Source organism: Panthera tigris, chromosome A1, assembly GCF_018350195.1.
Source record: "Panthera tigris isolate Pti1 chromosome A1, P.tigris_Pti1_mat1.1, whole genome shotgun sequence".
NCBI classification, from domain to species: domain Eukaryota; kingdom Metazoa; phylum Chordata; class Mammalia; order Carnivora; family Felidae; genus Panthera; species Panthera tigris.
In genome coordinates this window covers 131,316,407-131,331,688 of record NC_056660.1, presented here as the reverse complement: position 1 = coordinate 131,331,688, position 15,282 = coordinate 131,316,407, and the positions used below count along the sequence as shown (strand labels likewise).

The window sequence follows — 15,282 nt, the reverse complement described above, 5'->3', positions numbered from 1 at the left end:
AGGTGGTATTGAGTTACATTACTATCCAGTACTGTATTAGAGTATGTCTCCCCCAAACTCTCTTCAACCCTTTCAATCTTTGCTATTCTGGTAAGTGAAAATAGAATCTCAGTATAGTTTTAATGTACATTCCACGAATTATGAATAAGGCTAAGGATCTCCATGTTTCCAACTTGTTTCTGTTTCTTTGAGCATTCTGTTCAGCTCCTTGGCTGATTTTTTTTCCTGTTGGCTATTGGTCTTGTTCATAATGATTTTCTGGGTTTTATATGGTAAGGATAATTTCCCTTTTTTGGTGCTATGCGTTGCAAATATTTCTTCATCTATTTTTATGTGTCTTTTGAGTTTGTTTTTGTTGGTCTTTGCCAATTTTTTTTTTTATATGGGCAATTTTACAAGACTTTATTGGTGGTCTTGGGACTGTAGGTTATGATTACATAGGAACATTTTGAGGGAGCCAGGCTCTGTTGCTCTGAACAGCATTAGCAAACCTTAAAGAGGAATGGAACAAAAAACAGCATGAGAACCTAAGATGGGGAAATGGATAACTTCTGATTGAAGTAATAAGGGCCTTTCAGTATGGCCTTCCTATTCACTTTGAATCCCATCTGGAGCACCATTGTATCAGCAGAGTTCTTGTTCCAAACAATAGAAACTGACTAGTTAATTGAAGCAGAAAGGAAAGATACCAGGGAGCTCACAGAATCTAAGCAAATGCTAGATAACAATTCTTGGAAAATAGACAAGACCAAGGACATCCATAGCCAAGATCCTGCACAGTCCCAGACCTGATTAGGACTGCTGCTCTCTGTGACATCACTGCCTCTAGAAACTGGATCTTGACAGGAGAATGAATGAACTGTCCCCACTTCATTGTGTTACTTGTCCCAGATATCTTTGTCAGAGGCATCAGATTCAGTGTCCTAGGTAAAAGCATTCAGTTGGCCCAGCAGTCATGAAAATTATGGACAAATGAAGCTTGAAACTTTCATTTAACCAAAAACTGGTGAGAACATAGTTGATATGGAGTTACTTTATTTAGAATTCTGGCATTTTCCTTTCATGTAAAAGTTAAAACTTTGTTAAAGAAGATGACCTTCTCTGAAAAGTTTCGTATTTTGTTCATTCTAAAAATATGAGATAGAGTTAGTCATAAATAAGCTAATCTCTCATAAGTACTGAGATGAGATCATTTCAGATCTGTCCATTACAACATTTTTAGTTTGTTGTGGGAATGGTAATGGTGCATTTAGAACACTTTTGTCCTGTCTATTCAGCGTCTTTGGTTTCTATGGAAACAGACTTAACATTGACCTGGATACTCTGGGCTTTTTTTCCAACAGGCAATTATTTCATAATGAAAGAGCCTCAGATTTTATTATTAATCCAGTCTTATTCCACAGTTCTGCTGCAGTGCAGCAGATGTGTTCCCACTCTATGCAGTAAAATCCACAAGGCTTATGAGAAAAAATGAGATTGGGGCACAACACTTAAGAACTTCATCAGTGATGCATAAAAAATGATAGAAACCTAATAAAAACAGCACAGTTTTGCACATGTTAATTGGTTAAAAGGCACATAAATACTACAATTAATAGGGTACTATGCCTGCTAAAAGACCTGAAGTTTGCTGTGAAAATGCAGTTCGTAAGAATCAGAGCTTGTAAATTGTTCTGAAGGAATGGTAGGAAGAGAATGACATGATTGGATCAAGGTTATTTTACCAGATGTGGATGGGCACTGCTCACAGCACCCATACTGAACTGAGGTCACTAGAAATGGTTTGGGTTATGTCCTTGTGTGTGTTTTGTATATTACTATGAGTCTCAGAGCAATGGGGTACCAGTTTGTGCATTCACATAGTGTTTTTCTTGGACAAAAGTCACATTATGCTCAAATTGTGCTGTCTTACATCACTTGCATTGGAACAAGTTTATGTTTTTAAAAGAAGCATTGTAGCAGACCTGAGTGTATTTTACTAGAATAACTCGATAATGTGTATTTTAACGATTGGGATTAGGAAAAAATGGCTGATGTTTTGACTTCATAACAGTAAAGACATGGTTCAAAAATGAGCTTTCTTTTATAATTAGCACTGTTTTATATTTGCACTGTGTAAATTTGGATTCTATCTCCATATGAAAGATTTAGGAGTTAGATGCCTTTCATTAAGATAATAGAGCAATTCTTTCCTTGCCCTCTGGCTGATGGAAGCCCTTATTGGAGATTAAAAGTAGTTTCAACTCTCTCTCTCTCCCCCTCTCTCTCTCTCCATTCATATATTTCACCCATAAAAAGGAATGGCATTCTGATATGTGTTACAATATGGATGGTCTTGAAAACATTATACTAAGTAAAATAAGTCAGACACAAAAGGACAAATACTGTATCATTCCACTTACATGAGATTCCTAGAGTAGGTAAATTTATAGAGGAAAAAAGTTAGTGTTTAGGATGTTGTACAACATTATGAATGTACTTAATGCCACTGAATTATATACTCGGAAATGTTTAAGGTGATAAATTTTATGTATATTTTATTATAAAAAATCAATTTTAATTTATGTCTTCTCTCTTATTTAGATCTTCAACATTTCTTGTGTGTACCACTAATTATACAGAAATACTCTAAATATTTGTAAAAACTGATCAGACTGAATATGTGACTGATAGTTTTCTCTTGCCAGAATTTGAGTGGTGCATTTGGATGTTTCTTATAATACCTATCAATTAAAGTATTTTTCTGGATTTTTACCAATTCCTTTAATAAAGCCAGTTTGTTTTTCTTCTAAGGGAGAGCAGAAAAACATTTGTTATCCCAAATATTCATATATGTATGTGTGTGTGTATGTATAAATATATATATGTATATACATATATATAAATATACTATATATAGTAACTAATATAAGTAATAGAATATATAATAAAAATATTAGCACATATGATAGTATATAGGGAATATGTATATGTATACACATTTGTAGTTAATTATTTTACATTTGAGGGACAGGCTGAAATACTCAGGAATTTCTTGCTCAGTGTTAGAGAATTCTTGGAATGTTTAAGCTCTTGACTATAACACTGCATTTCTGTTAAATTAGAGAAAAATATATTCTGGAGTTATGTTTAAAATACTGTCAAAGAAAGTAATTTGAGTAAATTGGATTTTCCAGTGATGCCTAATAATGATGACAATTGAATAGTGTTACTAAGCTGGGTCAAGAATAATTTTTTCTTTTTTTTAAAGAAATTCTACAACAAGTGGTTTCTTAGCTATTTCATGGGATGGAATTCTTATGTTTCTACCTTTTATATGTCTGCTAAAATGTTATCCAATTATATTTCAGGTTGCAACAAGGACAGTGTCCGGGCAGGCTGTAAAAAATGTGGCTATCGTAAGTACATTAAAAAATAACATTGTGAAGAGTGAATCATTGCCTCCTTGGGCAATGTGATTTAGCATCCTGATTTCAGGGCCCTGATTTCAGCTTAGTTCTTTAGCCCTGTTATTCAGACCAGATTTGCAGATGATTCAGAAATTCCCCTAAATAGTTACTTTCTTCCCTGCTGTAGACTGAGTGACAGGTGGCTATGTATCTGTTGACTAGCAAAGATATCAAGTACAAGTGGAGTAGTAGATTTAGGAGCATGCAGAAAGTATATTCCCCCCCAGAAAGTACATGTATACTTATTCTTTTACTCTTTGTTCTTCTAGATACTGGGTGAAGAGGGGAAAGCAATGAAAATTATTTTCTTTATGAGGATAATACTAGTCCCAGAATTTCTGCTCACCAGCAAAAACTTGATTTAAACAATCATAAATGTCTATTATGACTAATGAAATGGGATAGAAAAGTAAACTTTAACGTGCAGTTATATAGTCTAAATTTATAATTATGTACCTTAAATACCATTTCTTTAGTTAAATGTAACAATTCTTAAAGGTTTGATAACAGCTATAACAGCATTTGCTATTTTTTTTTCTTTAAAAAAATTTTTTTTAATGTTTATTTTTGAGAGAGACACAGTGTGAGCAGGGGAGGGGCAGAGAGAGAGGGAGACACAGAATCTGAAGCAGGCTCCAGGCTGCGAGCTGTGAGCACAGAAACCGATGTGGGGCTTGAACTCACAAGCAGGGAGATCATGACCTGAGCCAAAGTCTGACAATCGACTGAGCCACCTAGGCACCCCAGCATTTGCTGTTTTCTCACTTGTTTGGAGACCATGCAAGTGAGCCTGAATTAGGGTTAATGATCCATACAAAATGTATCCATCTATTTATTTATTAATTTAGAAGTATAGTTATATTTGATGCACAATGTTACATGAGCTTCAGATGTACGGTCTTATTAAAAAAATAAATAAAGGTGATTAAAAAAATTTTTCCATGCAAGAACATGTGATAAAAGAACCCTCGGCATAAATCTCCATTAAGAGGGCTCATAATGAAAGCATGCTGGGAGAACCAAGTCACATGCCTCCAAGGGAAGGCTGAGATGTGGCTCAAGGGAATCTTGCTCAGTTAGCAAATGTGGATACATAAGTACACATATCCTTCACGTAAATAAAAACTCCTGAAGAATATACTTGCATGCAAGAAATAAGTGCAGTGAAATCTTTTCTGTGTTCTAGGCTTGTTTATATTTATTTCTGCTTTGTTTCCTTTCTTTAAATCTTTGCTAATTTCTGTATTTCATTTTTATTTTTAAATTAAAAAAAGTTTTTATTTGAGAGAGAAAGCTCATGAGGCAGAGAAGGGCAGAGGGAGAGAGAGAGAGAACCCCAAGCAGGTTCCATACTCAGAGTGGAGCCTATTGCAGGGCTCAGTCCCAGGACCACGGGATCATCACCTGAGCCGAAATCAAGAGTCAGACGCTTAACCAACTGAGCCACCCAGGCACCCCCTCCATATTTTATGTCTTGATTCAAGACTTAGGAATGTGCTCATCCATGCTCTCTCTCTCCTTCCCTCTCCTCTCTCTCTCTCTCTCTCACTCTCCCTCCTCCTCTCCCCCCCACCCCTCTCTCTCTCTCTCTCTCTCTCTCTCTCTCTCTCTCTCTCTATATATATATATATATATATATATATATATATATACATATATGTATATAGCATATACCTATATGCTGTATTATGTACTTGAAAATCTAGAATGAATTTCCCAATCTCTCTACTAATGCCACTTTATCTGCTTGAACTACTTTTAGCTTAAGACTTATAGGAAAATAATCAAAATAATGTTTTGGAAATATAACGTTGATCTAGTCTCCTTATTGCTTTTTTATTTTACACAATGATGGAAGTATCTGTAGTAACTAGAATTTTTTTAGAGAAGCCAAGTAAGCAAATAGGTTTGACAGTCTTTCTAAGTTTAGTTCCTATAGTTATTATTTTGATCTATGATTTTTAGTGATTAAGTTATTAAATAGTTTTTCATTTATCTCTTTTGGAAAACTTTAGTAATACTTCCCTTCTGTGTTACATTTACATCTTATACCTGTTAAAGATGAAGGTCTTCTCAATTTACATGCCTTTCTGATAGAAATTACATTTTAAAAATTATCTGTTATTTGTAGGCCAGAATCTTTGTATTGATTGTAGATGTAAGAGAACAGTCCACAGAACTCTGAAATGTTTTTAATACCTTAAAATATGCATATTCATCATTTAGTTACAAAGGAGTATTGTCTCTCTATTGTTGTGAGACTAATGGTTTAGGTTGTACAGTTTTTAAATTTATTTTGAGACAGACAGAAAAAGCATGAGTGGGGGGAGGGGCAGAGAGATGGGAATTGGGGAGAGAATCCCAAGCAGGCTCCATGCTGCCAGCCCAAAGCCCAACATGGGGCTCTAACTCACAAAACCATGAGATCATGACTTGAGCTGAAACCAAGAGCTGGACGCTTAACCAACTGAGCCACCAAGGTGCCCAGGATATACAAAACAATTTAATACTCGACTGAAAAAGATTTTATTGTGTCCGTATGTTTCAGTAATGACTATATAGTTTTAAAAAGTTTCAAGTTAAGGATGAATCTGTTACTAAATAACATGGATGTTGGTTTTTCATGGCAAAGTTTCCTCAAGAAAATTAGAAGAATTGTTTATTTCTATGATGAGTTTTTATATGAATACTTTTGAAGTTGGCAACTTCTAAATACTTAAAAGCTACCAGAACACTAAGCTTTTGTCATGGAATAAATGTCTCAATTATGATAGTTCTCAGAAAATACACCTTTAAAAAGTCCAGGATAGGATACTTCAGTAATTGAGCATTTGCTCATAGTAGCAAGAAATAAAAACACACCTAAATATCTTTAATGTTTATTTAACCTAAAATGCTAATCTATTGATATACATTCATGACCTTGTCTTTGCCTATGAGTCTGCTAATTATTGTTTCACATAGTCTTTTAAGTGCAAATTATATCTGAAATGCATTTCCTACTTTGTATAGTTTGTTTCTTCCAAGATAAGCAAGCAGCAAAAATGAGAAAGAAATTTGAGTCCAGAATCACTTTATCATTAGTTCTCAACTAGGGTTAATACTGCCCTCCTGGAAATCTGTGGCCTTTTTTTTTTTTTTTTTTTTAATTTGCCCCTATGTGCTTGTGGTTGGGTAACAGTATGATCTTTAGTATGTATGATTTATGGTTTGTAAACATCCTGGGATGTGTAAGGTAGTCCTGGACAGTGAAGAATTGTCTGGCTCAAAATGGCCATGGCACCCCCTTTGAGAAGCAGGTACCTTTTCTCATTATTTTAGATTTTTTCTCAATCTTGTACTGTCTTGATGCCAGTACCTAATTTGAAAACTACTCTTTAAAAATAATCCATTTAAATCAAGTGTTTCCAAAAGTACAACTTTGTTTTATGGAAACAACCTCTCTTTTTTGCTCCACATTTGTATTTTTCGCCTACATGATTTTATATAGGCAAACATTGGAACAATAACAAACTCTTAGTGGAATAAAATATCAACAGGTAAAGTAAAATATCTAGGCATGAGCTAAGGAAAAAGTGACCAAGAAGGTACAATACTAGAAGAGGGAGTAGAAGAGGGAGTGGGCAGCAACAGATACACCAAAAGAGTAAAGATTTTCAAAGTTGAGGGAAAATTGTCAGATGTAACCATTAGGATTTGTAAGAATTTGTTGGAAAATTGTTCATTGAATTTACCAGGTAGAATGCTTCTTTGACTGTAGGAAGATCATTTTAAGTAGAGTGGTAGGTCATGAAGCAAACTATGTAGATTCAGGCCTGAATTGCAATGGATAAAAAAATGGAGAGCTTGTATATATAGTCTCCTGTTTCAGGAAATTTGCATAAATAAAGTAAGGAACTGTCTCAGTCTTCATGAGCTACTATAACAAAATACCACAGGCCCAGTAGCTTATAAACAGAAATATATTGCTCATAGGAGGCTGTAAGTCAAAGTTCAGGGTGCCAGCAAGTTTTCCAGGTCATAGACTTTTCATTTTTTACTTGCACAGTGGAAAGGACTAGAGAGTTCCTTGGAGATCTTTTATAAGGCACTAATCCCATTCATGAGAGTACCACTCTCAGAAACCTAATCACCTCCCAAAGGTCCCATCAACTAATACCATCCCCTTTGGGAGTTAGATTTCAACATATGAATTTTGAGGGGATACAAACATTCAGGTCATAACAGGAACATATTGAATACAGTTGACCCTTGAACATCATGGGTTTGAACTGCACAGGTGTAGTTTTATATAGGTTTGTTGTTGTTGTTGTTGTTGTTGTTTTAAATAGAATACAGTAGTAGAACATGAACCACCACATGTCCCCTTCTCCCCACCTGCACTTAGCCAATCTAGATCATAGAATGATACTCATTTCTTGCTTCTCTACCTAGGAAGCAAGGTGGTCCACACCACCTCCTTCCACGCAGGAAGGTAGAGAACTAGGGAAGGCAAAACACCAGTACCCTTCTTTCTAGGTCACTTGCTTCACCCAATCCCCTACATGTGATTATACTGCAGTTTCTGCTTGTGGAAAATGGCTGTGAAGGGGTGAGCTGCCAGTTCCCCAGCAATATTAGATCCCCTCCTCAGAAAACGTTCAGCACCCTGGACAGTGCCCCACCCCACTGAGACCCAGGCTTCTCTGTCTGATACTGTCCCCTCCCTGGGCCCTCCCTGGTGTTCTCCCACACCCCTTGGTGGGAGGTAAGGTATTGGGTGGGTTATTATGTGGTTTTTGGTTACTTAAGTGAAAATCCCTCCCAGAGCCTGTTTCTTTTACCTCTCCATTCAAGACCTCAGTCAACTGAGCTCCCCACAGGTAGTTGGATGGAGAATGCCAAGAGCAGACAAGAGCCCTGCTGTTCCACCTTTTCCTACAAATTTCCTCCATCTTCACTTTGTTTTTCTCCATTTGGCGACTTTCTAACTTTTCAATCACATAAAATCCAGTAGTTAAGTTTGGGGGGAACCATAAGTTATATGTGGATTTTTAGCTGCCTGGGGATCAGCATTCCAGGGTCAACTGTAATTCCTAGAAGGGAATTTGGGATAAATGGAGGGTTTTATATTTAAGATAAAAGATGTGTATAGAGACTAAAGGGATATTATAGGACATGTTGCAGATATTGGAGACAGAAGATGGAGCAATTTCCTCTAAGAGTTAAAATAAGGATAACTTTTTTTTTTTTTTTTAGTGCTTTATTTATTTTTGAGAGAGACAGAATGTGAGCAGGGAAAGGGAGAGAGGGAGGGAGACACAGAATCTGAAGCAGGCTCCAGGCTCTCAGCTGTCAGCACAGAGCCCAATGCTGGGGCTCAAACTCCCAAACCGCGAGATCATGACCTGAGCCAAAGTCGGACGCTTAACCAACTGAGCCACCCAGGCATCCCATCAAGGATAACTCATAAGTTTGAAGGAAACTAGGTGAGAATAAGTATGGATATTTTCAGGTGTGGAAACAGAAGGTAGAAGGAGACTTTGGTAATCTCAGTTTTCTTGGTAAATTAGGAGGTGCAGTTGTCTGTTTGGGAAGGGGCATTGAGTGAGACAGGAAAGTGGTTGAACAATGATTTAAGTCAGGCATAAGTTTAGAAAAGTCACTGAGGGGAATAAGAGAGGAACTTGACCAGGGACAAACACAAAAATGAAATGCTTTGTGTTTGTGCTAATGTCCATGTATGTGTGATTGTACTTAAGCATTGCTTGACTGCTCAGGGACAGGCACAACCTCAAGAAAGGTTAGCTTTGATCCAGAGTATTTGTTTTACAGTGAGGTATGGCAGAAGAAGAACATGAATGAGTCAAAGAAAAAACATGTAATGGTGTTTGGAAAGTCAGGAATGAGAAGTTTGACAGATGAGAAGAAAATGAAGGGACTGAGTGAGTTAAGGTCTTAATTTTCTAAAACAGATATCATATGATTTCACTCATATGTGGAAATTGAGAAAGTTGACAGAATAACATAGGGGAAAGGAAGGAAAAATAAGATAAAAACAGAGAGGGAGGCAAACCATAAGAGACTCTTAAATACAGAGAACAAACTGAGGGTTGATGGGGGTTGGGGGAGTAGGTTAAAAGGTATGTTAAATGGGCATTAAGAAAGGTACTTTTTGGGATGAGCACTGAGTATCATATGTAAGAGATCAATCATGGGGTTCTACTCCTGAAGCCGAGACCACACTATATGCTAACTTACTTGAGAATAAGAAAATAAAAATTAAAAATAAGTAAAAATTTAGAAAGATACAAGAACACTGAGAAAAGGGGAGGATATTAAATGCTCATTTTCCACAGTAGGAAGTCAATTAATTATGCCTGAGCTGAAAAATCAAGAGGCAGCAGTTATTAAGAGAAATGTGTTATTTAGGGAAATAGAATAGTTAAATTAAAAAAAAAAAATTAACTAGAAGAGGAGAAAGTGATTTTGTCTGGTAAGGGGCAAGTGGCAGGTCAGAAATGTGGTTTTTATAGAAGTTTGTAAAAATGTGTATTTATGCACATTATAACTTTGCACATAGGTATATATGTGATAAATGTAATAGTTAAAAAATTCTTGTGCTCTACCTAGTTGATTCTCTACTCTTGGAAATGCTAAGCTCTAACTCTCTTTGGAATTGACAGCTTTCATGTCAACAATTACCTAAAAGAAGGTGACAGCAAATAGGTTTGTTTGTTTTTTTTCCTTTGAGAAGTAAATGTAGTAAGAATGACATAAATAAAAAGTAGATGGAATAAAGTGTTGACAGAAAATTCTAAACACATCTATGCATGGGTGTAAGGGAGTAAGAGAGCTAGAAGGATAAAAGCTTATAGTCAGTATAATAGTGGAGTTGAAAATTTACGAGATGGAACACTTCAGGTGATGACAAGGAGCGTAGTGTGGCCTTGGCATCTAAAATGGCAAGGAACTATGAGGCCATGCACCACTCTAGCCTGTTCGTGTAGGTTTGTGGGAGGGCTTAGGGTGAAGAACCCAAGTCTGAGCCAGATTCCAAAGACTTCAGTAGACGGGCTATTAAACAGCAACAGAGAGCTGCATGGGAGATTAGAGGACTGCTATATTGAGAAACAGTATTAAGGAGCCTGGAAGATACTAATAATACCGAGATAAGCTGTGGAAAAGTGTTCTCAGGGAAGAGCCAAATGTCCTTTAAAACAAGTGGGAGAGGGAACAAACTGTAAAGAGGTGACACAATTTGTCCACTAAAGATTGCATGTTTCAGAAGCTGTCATAAAAGGATTGGGGGAGGGGCACCTGGGTGGCTCAGTCAGTTGGGCATCCGACTTCGGCTCAGGTCATGATCTCGCGGTTTGTGAGTTTGAGCCTCGCGTCGGGCTCTGTGCTGACAGCTCAGAGCCTGGAGCCTGCTTCAGATTCTCTGTCCCCCTCCCTCTCTCGCTGCCCCACCCCCGCTTGTGCTCTGTCTCTCTCTGTCTTTCAAAGATGAATAAACATAAAAAAATAAAATAAAAAAGATAGGGGGAGAAGGGGGTGATGATTGTAGGTCAGGGGAGCAGTAACAGCAATATGAGGGTAAGGCTTCAAGGAAGATAAATAGATTCAGAAGGCTTCATTTTTGGGTATCATAATGATAGGGATATGAAGCTTAGTGGAATTAGTTATGTTTAATAATTGAGAAGCTTATGATACAACCTTTATGTTCTCTATAATCATAGAGGTACTTAAAAATTATACCCTCAGAAGTTATTAGGCAAAAAAAAAAAAAAATTAATAAGATGGAGAAGATTTGAGCAACAGAATAGACATAGCACTCTATTCAACAGAGTGATATATATTCTTTTAAAATGCATACCAAATCATTTCATGAATTTACTGCATGATAGTCCACAAAAGTAATCTCAGCAAATACCAAATAACTGATATCATACAGACCCTACTTTCTGATAACAGTGTAATATCTTTATAAATCAACAAAAACTTAATTTGAAAACTCCATATGTTTGGAAACTGAAAAGAATACTTATGAATGATTCATTTGAAAGGAAATTATAATGAAGGAAACTTATTTCCAGCAGTATGGCAGACAGGATCCTTTTGCAAGCAGTTAAGAAACTTGTGTAAAATGCGCAGTACATATTTTAGATACAATAGTGTTCTAGGAAGAAAATAATTAGAGAATGCTCAGAGGACAATAATCAAAGTAAAGCAGAAACTCTAAGAGGTAAGACTTAAGAGTATTTCCTGAACCCAGTGTTCTTGAACTTGGGTTTTCATGGGTTTGCAGAGTGCAGGGGATAAAAGCAAGGCCCAGGGTCCTACCTAAGATTAGGACTCTAACACGAGATGTTCTTGAATAAATCTAGAACTTCCAAGAGAGAACTAGAAATAAACTCTAGCACAGAGTTATGGTGAGTCATTAGTGTGTTGTGGAATCAATTGCATGGTTACTGTTAGCACTTTTTTGTTGTTTTTATTTTTGTTTGCTTTTTGTTTTGGGATATCAAATGTAGTACTCAGGTCACTTTTTGTTTCATATTTGTGTATTACTGTGTATTTGTATTTGGATGTATATATCAATACACTTAGTTTTACTGTTATTTTTTACCATCAGTGAATCATAGAAAAAAAAAAAAAAAGGAAAGTTGCTGCCTTAGAGAAACAATGTCGTGTGCAGAAAATACATGTACGGCTACTCATTTCAGCATTATTTATAGTAGCAAAGTACTGAAAGCAAACTAAGATTCTAGCAGTAGTAGAGAAGATAAATAAATCGTATTCTTATATAATGGAACATTATTCATCAGATAAAATGAGATAGTTACATCTACTTATGTTAATATAGGTAAATCACAAAATATAATATTGAGTGGCAAACACTAGTTGCAGATTGGTAGGTAAGTATAATTGAGTTTATGTGAAATAAATAATCAGATATGCTGTTTTGGAAAGATAAATACAACTTCAGTATGCCAATTCTGAAGAAAGAATAGAATGGGATTAGGACAGGGTTCTAAGGAATGGTGCAATGCCCCCAATTTTGTGTGTGTGCACGCACATGTGTGCAAACACTTGCCATTAAGGAAAAAAAACACTCTAATTGAATAACAAAATGTTAACATGTGAGTGGATAGGCACTTGGATATTGGTTATATAATTTCCCGTACTTCTCTGGTATTTGTAATGTTTGATTTTTTTTTTAAGTTGTATCATGTCATAAATATGTAACTGTTGTAGTTTTCTTGTAGGGATCAAATTTAGGAGGTGAATGATGTCAGAATGAAAATTGTTTTTCAAAATTAAATTTTTAAGGGTTCTTTAGAAAAACACAGTCAATTATATTGTCATGACACCTTTAATTAGATGAAAGCTATGTAGTTGCTATGCAATTAAGTACATAGGGAAAACAGGAAAAATTTCTCTGAGTGGTGTATTCAGAAAAAGCAAACTACTACTCACTGAATAAAAGTTGAAACTAAACATTATACTATTAAAATTGTAACTTGTTTAACCCTGAGGCAACAAAATAAAAATATATAATAAAAATATAATGAGTATCTTTAGGTATCTTTTATTTTGTCATTTACATTTTTGTTTGTTTTACTTAGCTGGTCATCTGACATTTGAATGCCGCAATTTTCTCCGAGTAGACCCCAAAAGGGACATAGTTTTGGATGTGAGCAGCACAAGTAGTGAAGAGAGTGATGAAGAGAATGAAGAACTGAATAAATTGCAGGCATTACAAGAAAAAAGTAAGTAATACTTTTCTTTCCCTACATCCTTTAAAAATGTTTCTAAATGTTCTGCTTTATTATGTAATGTTTATTTATTGTTCTGTTATACTTATCATTAAGATACCTTGTGTATTTATGTAAGAGGCACTGCATAGGTAAGGATAGGCTTTGGATGTTGTAAGTACTTTGCCCCAAATCAAACAGCAGATCAGTGTTAGAACCAGGAGGCACATCAATTTCTCATTCCACAAAGCAGGTTTTGTTATTGTTGTTTTTCCATCACACTAAGATGTGTCACATGGTACAAAGAATCTGATTTAAGACTTGGTTTCTAGACCCATTTGGCCATTTTTTAGCACGTGACTTTCAACAAGTTGTTTAACCCCTGTGAACCTTAATTTCCTTACAGGATAACACAAAAGATCAGTTTGTCAAATCACACTAATTCAAATCAGAGATATTAGCCAGTACCAAGCTTTACTAAGAATTTCAAGTACATAAATGATCATGAAGCATAGGGAAAACTGCAGAAATTCTAGGGCCACCAGCACAGCTCCTTGGGTATTTTCTTTCTTTCTCCTTCACAACCCATTCTGGCCAAGATTAACATGAGGTTTCTTCATTACACAAAAGAAAGTCATTTAATCATGAAACATGTCAATGTTATGTCCATATAGTTACATTTTCCAGTGAGCCATGCCGCATAAATCCATAGATTCCAGGATTATATATCATAAACTATCTTAGATCCAGTACATCATGCTATAAGCAGTCTATAAATAAGGATTCTCTTGCCAACAACTTGATTGTGGACTTCTAGCTTTTAGAACTGTGAGAAAAAGCGCAACCCTCCACCTTCCACCCCCAAAGGTATTCTCTAGCTAGCAAACACCATTAATTTGTTTCCAGGAGGTCTGTCATTAGCATGTTTACAAAGAGATTTGACCAAGTTACCTTCTTTTTTTGTTGGGGGCATGCTCGTCTCTCCTCACAGAAGGAGTAGATTGTATACCTGCTGTTTAATCATTTCTTTCCCATCTTGTATATAAAATGGCCTATCCTTGAAGTGGGGCTTTTAGGGATACGGTGTAATGCTGTATGTGAAAATACACTGTGGACTTCAAAATGATATATGTTAGATGTCACACAATCAAAATGCAGCTTGTTTGAATATGGCTTTAGGCATAGAATGAGAGATACAAAAAGTTAAAATCTTACTTTAGATTATCAGAGAACAGTAAACAAAAAACACCTTAAAACTTCTTAAGCTTTCCATATTATATCTAGTGAAGGTAAATGAAAAGTCAAACGCCAGGGTACTAGGACAAACTGAGAAGGCAGAAGAGGGAGAGAGTCTCAAAGAGGATCACTAAGGCTGAGTATATACAGCTTCAAGTAAAAGTAGCTGCTTGAGTATATATACTTGATTTTATTCCCTACTGAAACACCACTGAAATGATAATGGAAGAATTTTAAAAAAAAAACATAAATGCACAAAGACAAAATGAGGTAGGAAGCAATAGTAACACAGTTATGAAAAGCAGTTGGGTTTAGTGACAATGGACTGCATACTTGAGAAAGTTCAGTCCTTTAATAATAGGAAATCTGAGGAGTAACCTGATAGTGCACATTTTAAAACTCCCAAACAACTTGATAATGAGTATCCTTAGGTACCTCTGTGAGGATGTCAGTAAAGCTAAAAACAGGAATTGGTTAAAAATCTGAAGCAATTCCCTTCAGTTACCTTTCCCTACTCTGTGAAGCCAGATGGCTTCCCTCCATTACCTCAGTTAGGCTATTGCAGCTCCGTTTTCTAGACAGGTAAAACAAAGGGTCTTTAAACTGAGATATACCAAACACAGATGAAAACAGTAAGTTAAAGGTGAGAACCTTCCAGCCATCTTCACCTGTTTGGTTCCCAGACATGTATCACCCAGGCAGAAGATCTGAAGATCCATCTCTGGGAGATCTGCCCAGTCTAAGAAAAAAGAAATAAAGATAATGACCAAAGACGTGACATAGTCACATTATCAGTTAAGTTGAGATTTCCATGCTTTGCTTGCTCAAAGCTTCAGCTTTTTAGACAATCAACAAGC

At 36.0% G+C, this 15,282-nt stretch overlaps 1 protein-coding gene across 1 annotated transcript in view; it reads left to right on the top strand.

The window, feature by feature from the left end:
• Positions 1–15,282, top strand: part of SREK1IP1 (SREK1 interacting protein 1) — a 41,135-nt gene that overhangs the window by 7,556 nt on the left and 18,297 nt on the right. The window contains exons 2-3 of the mRNA XM_007079902.3: positions 3,351–3,398; positions 13,061–13,204. Coding sequence (XP_007079964.1) covers positions 3,351–3,398; positions 13,061–13,204 — 192 coding nt within the window. The remainder of the gene's footprint in view (positions 1–3,350; positions 3,399–13,060; positions 13,205–15,282) is intronic.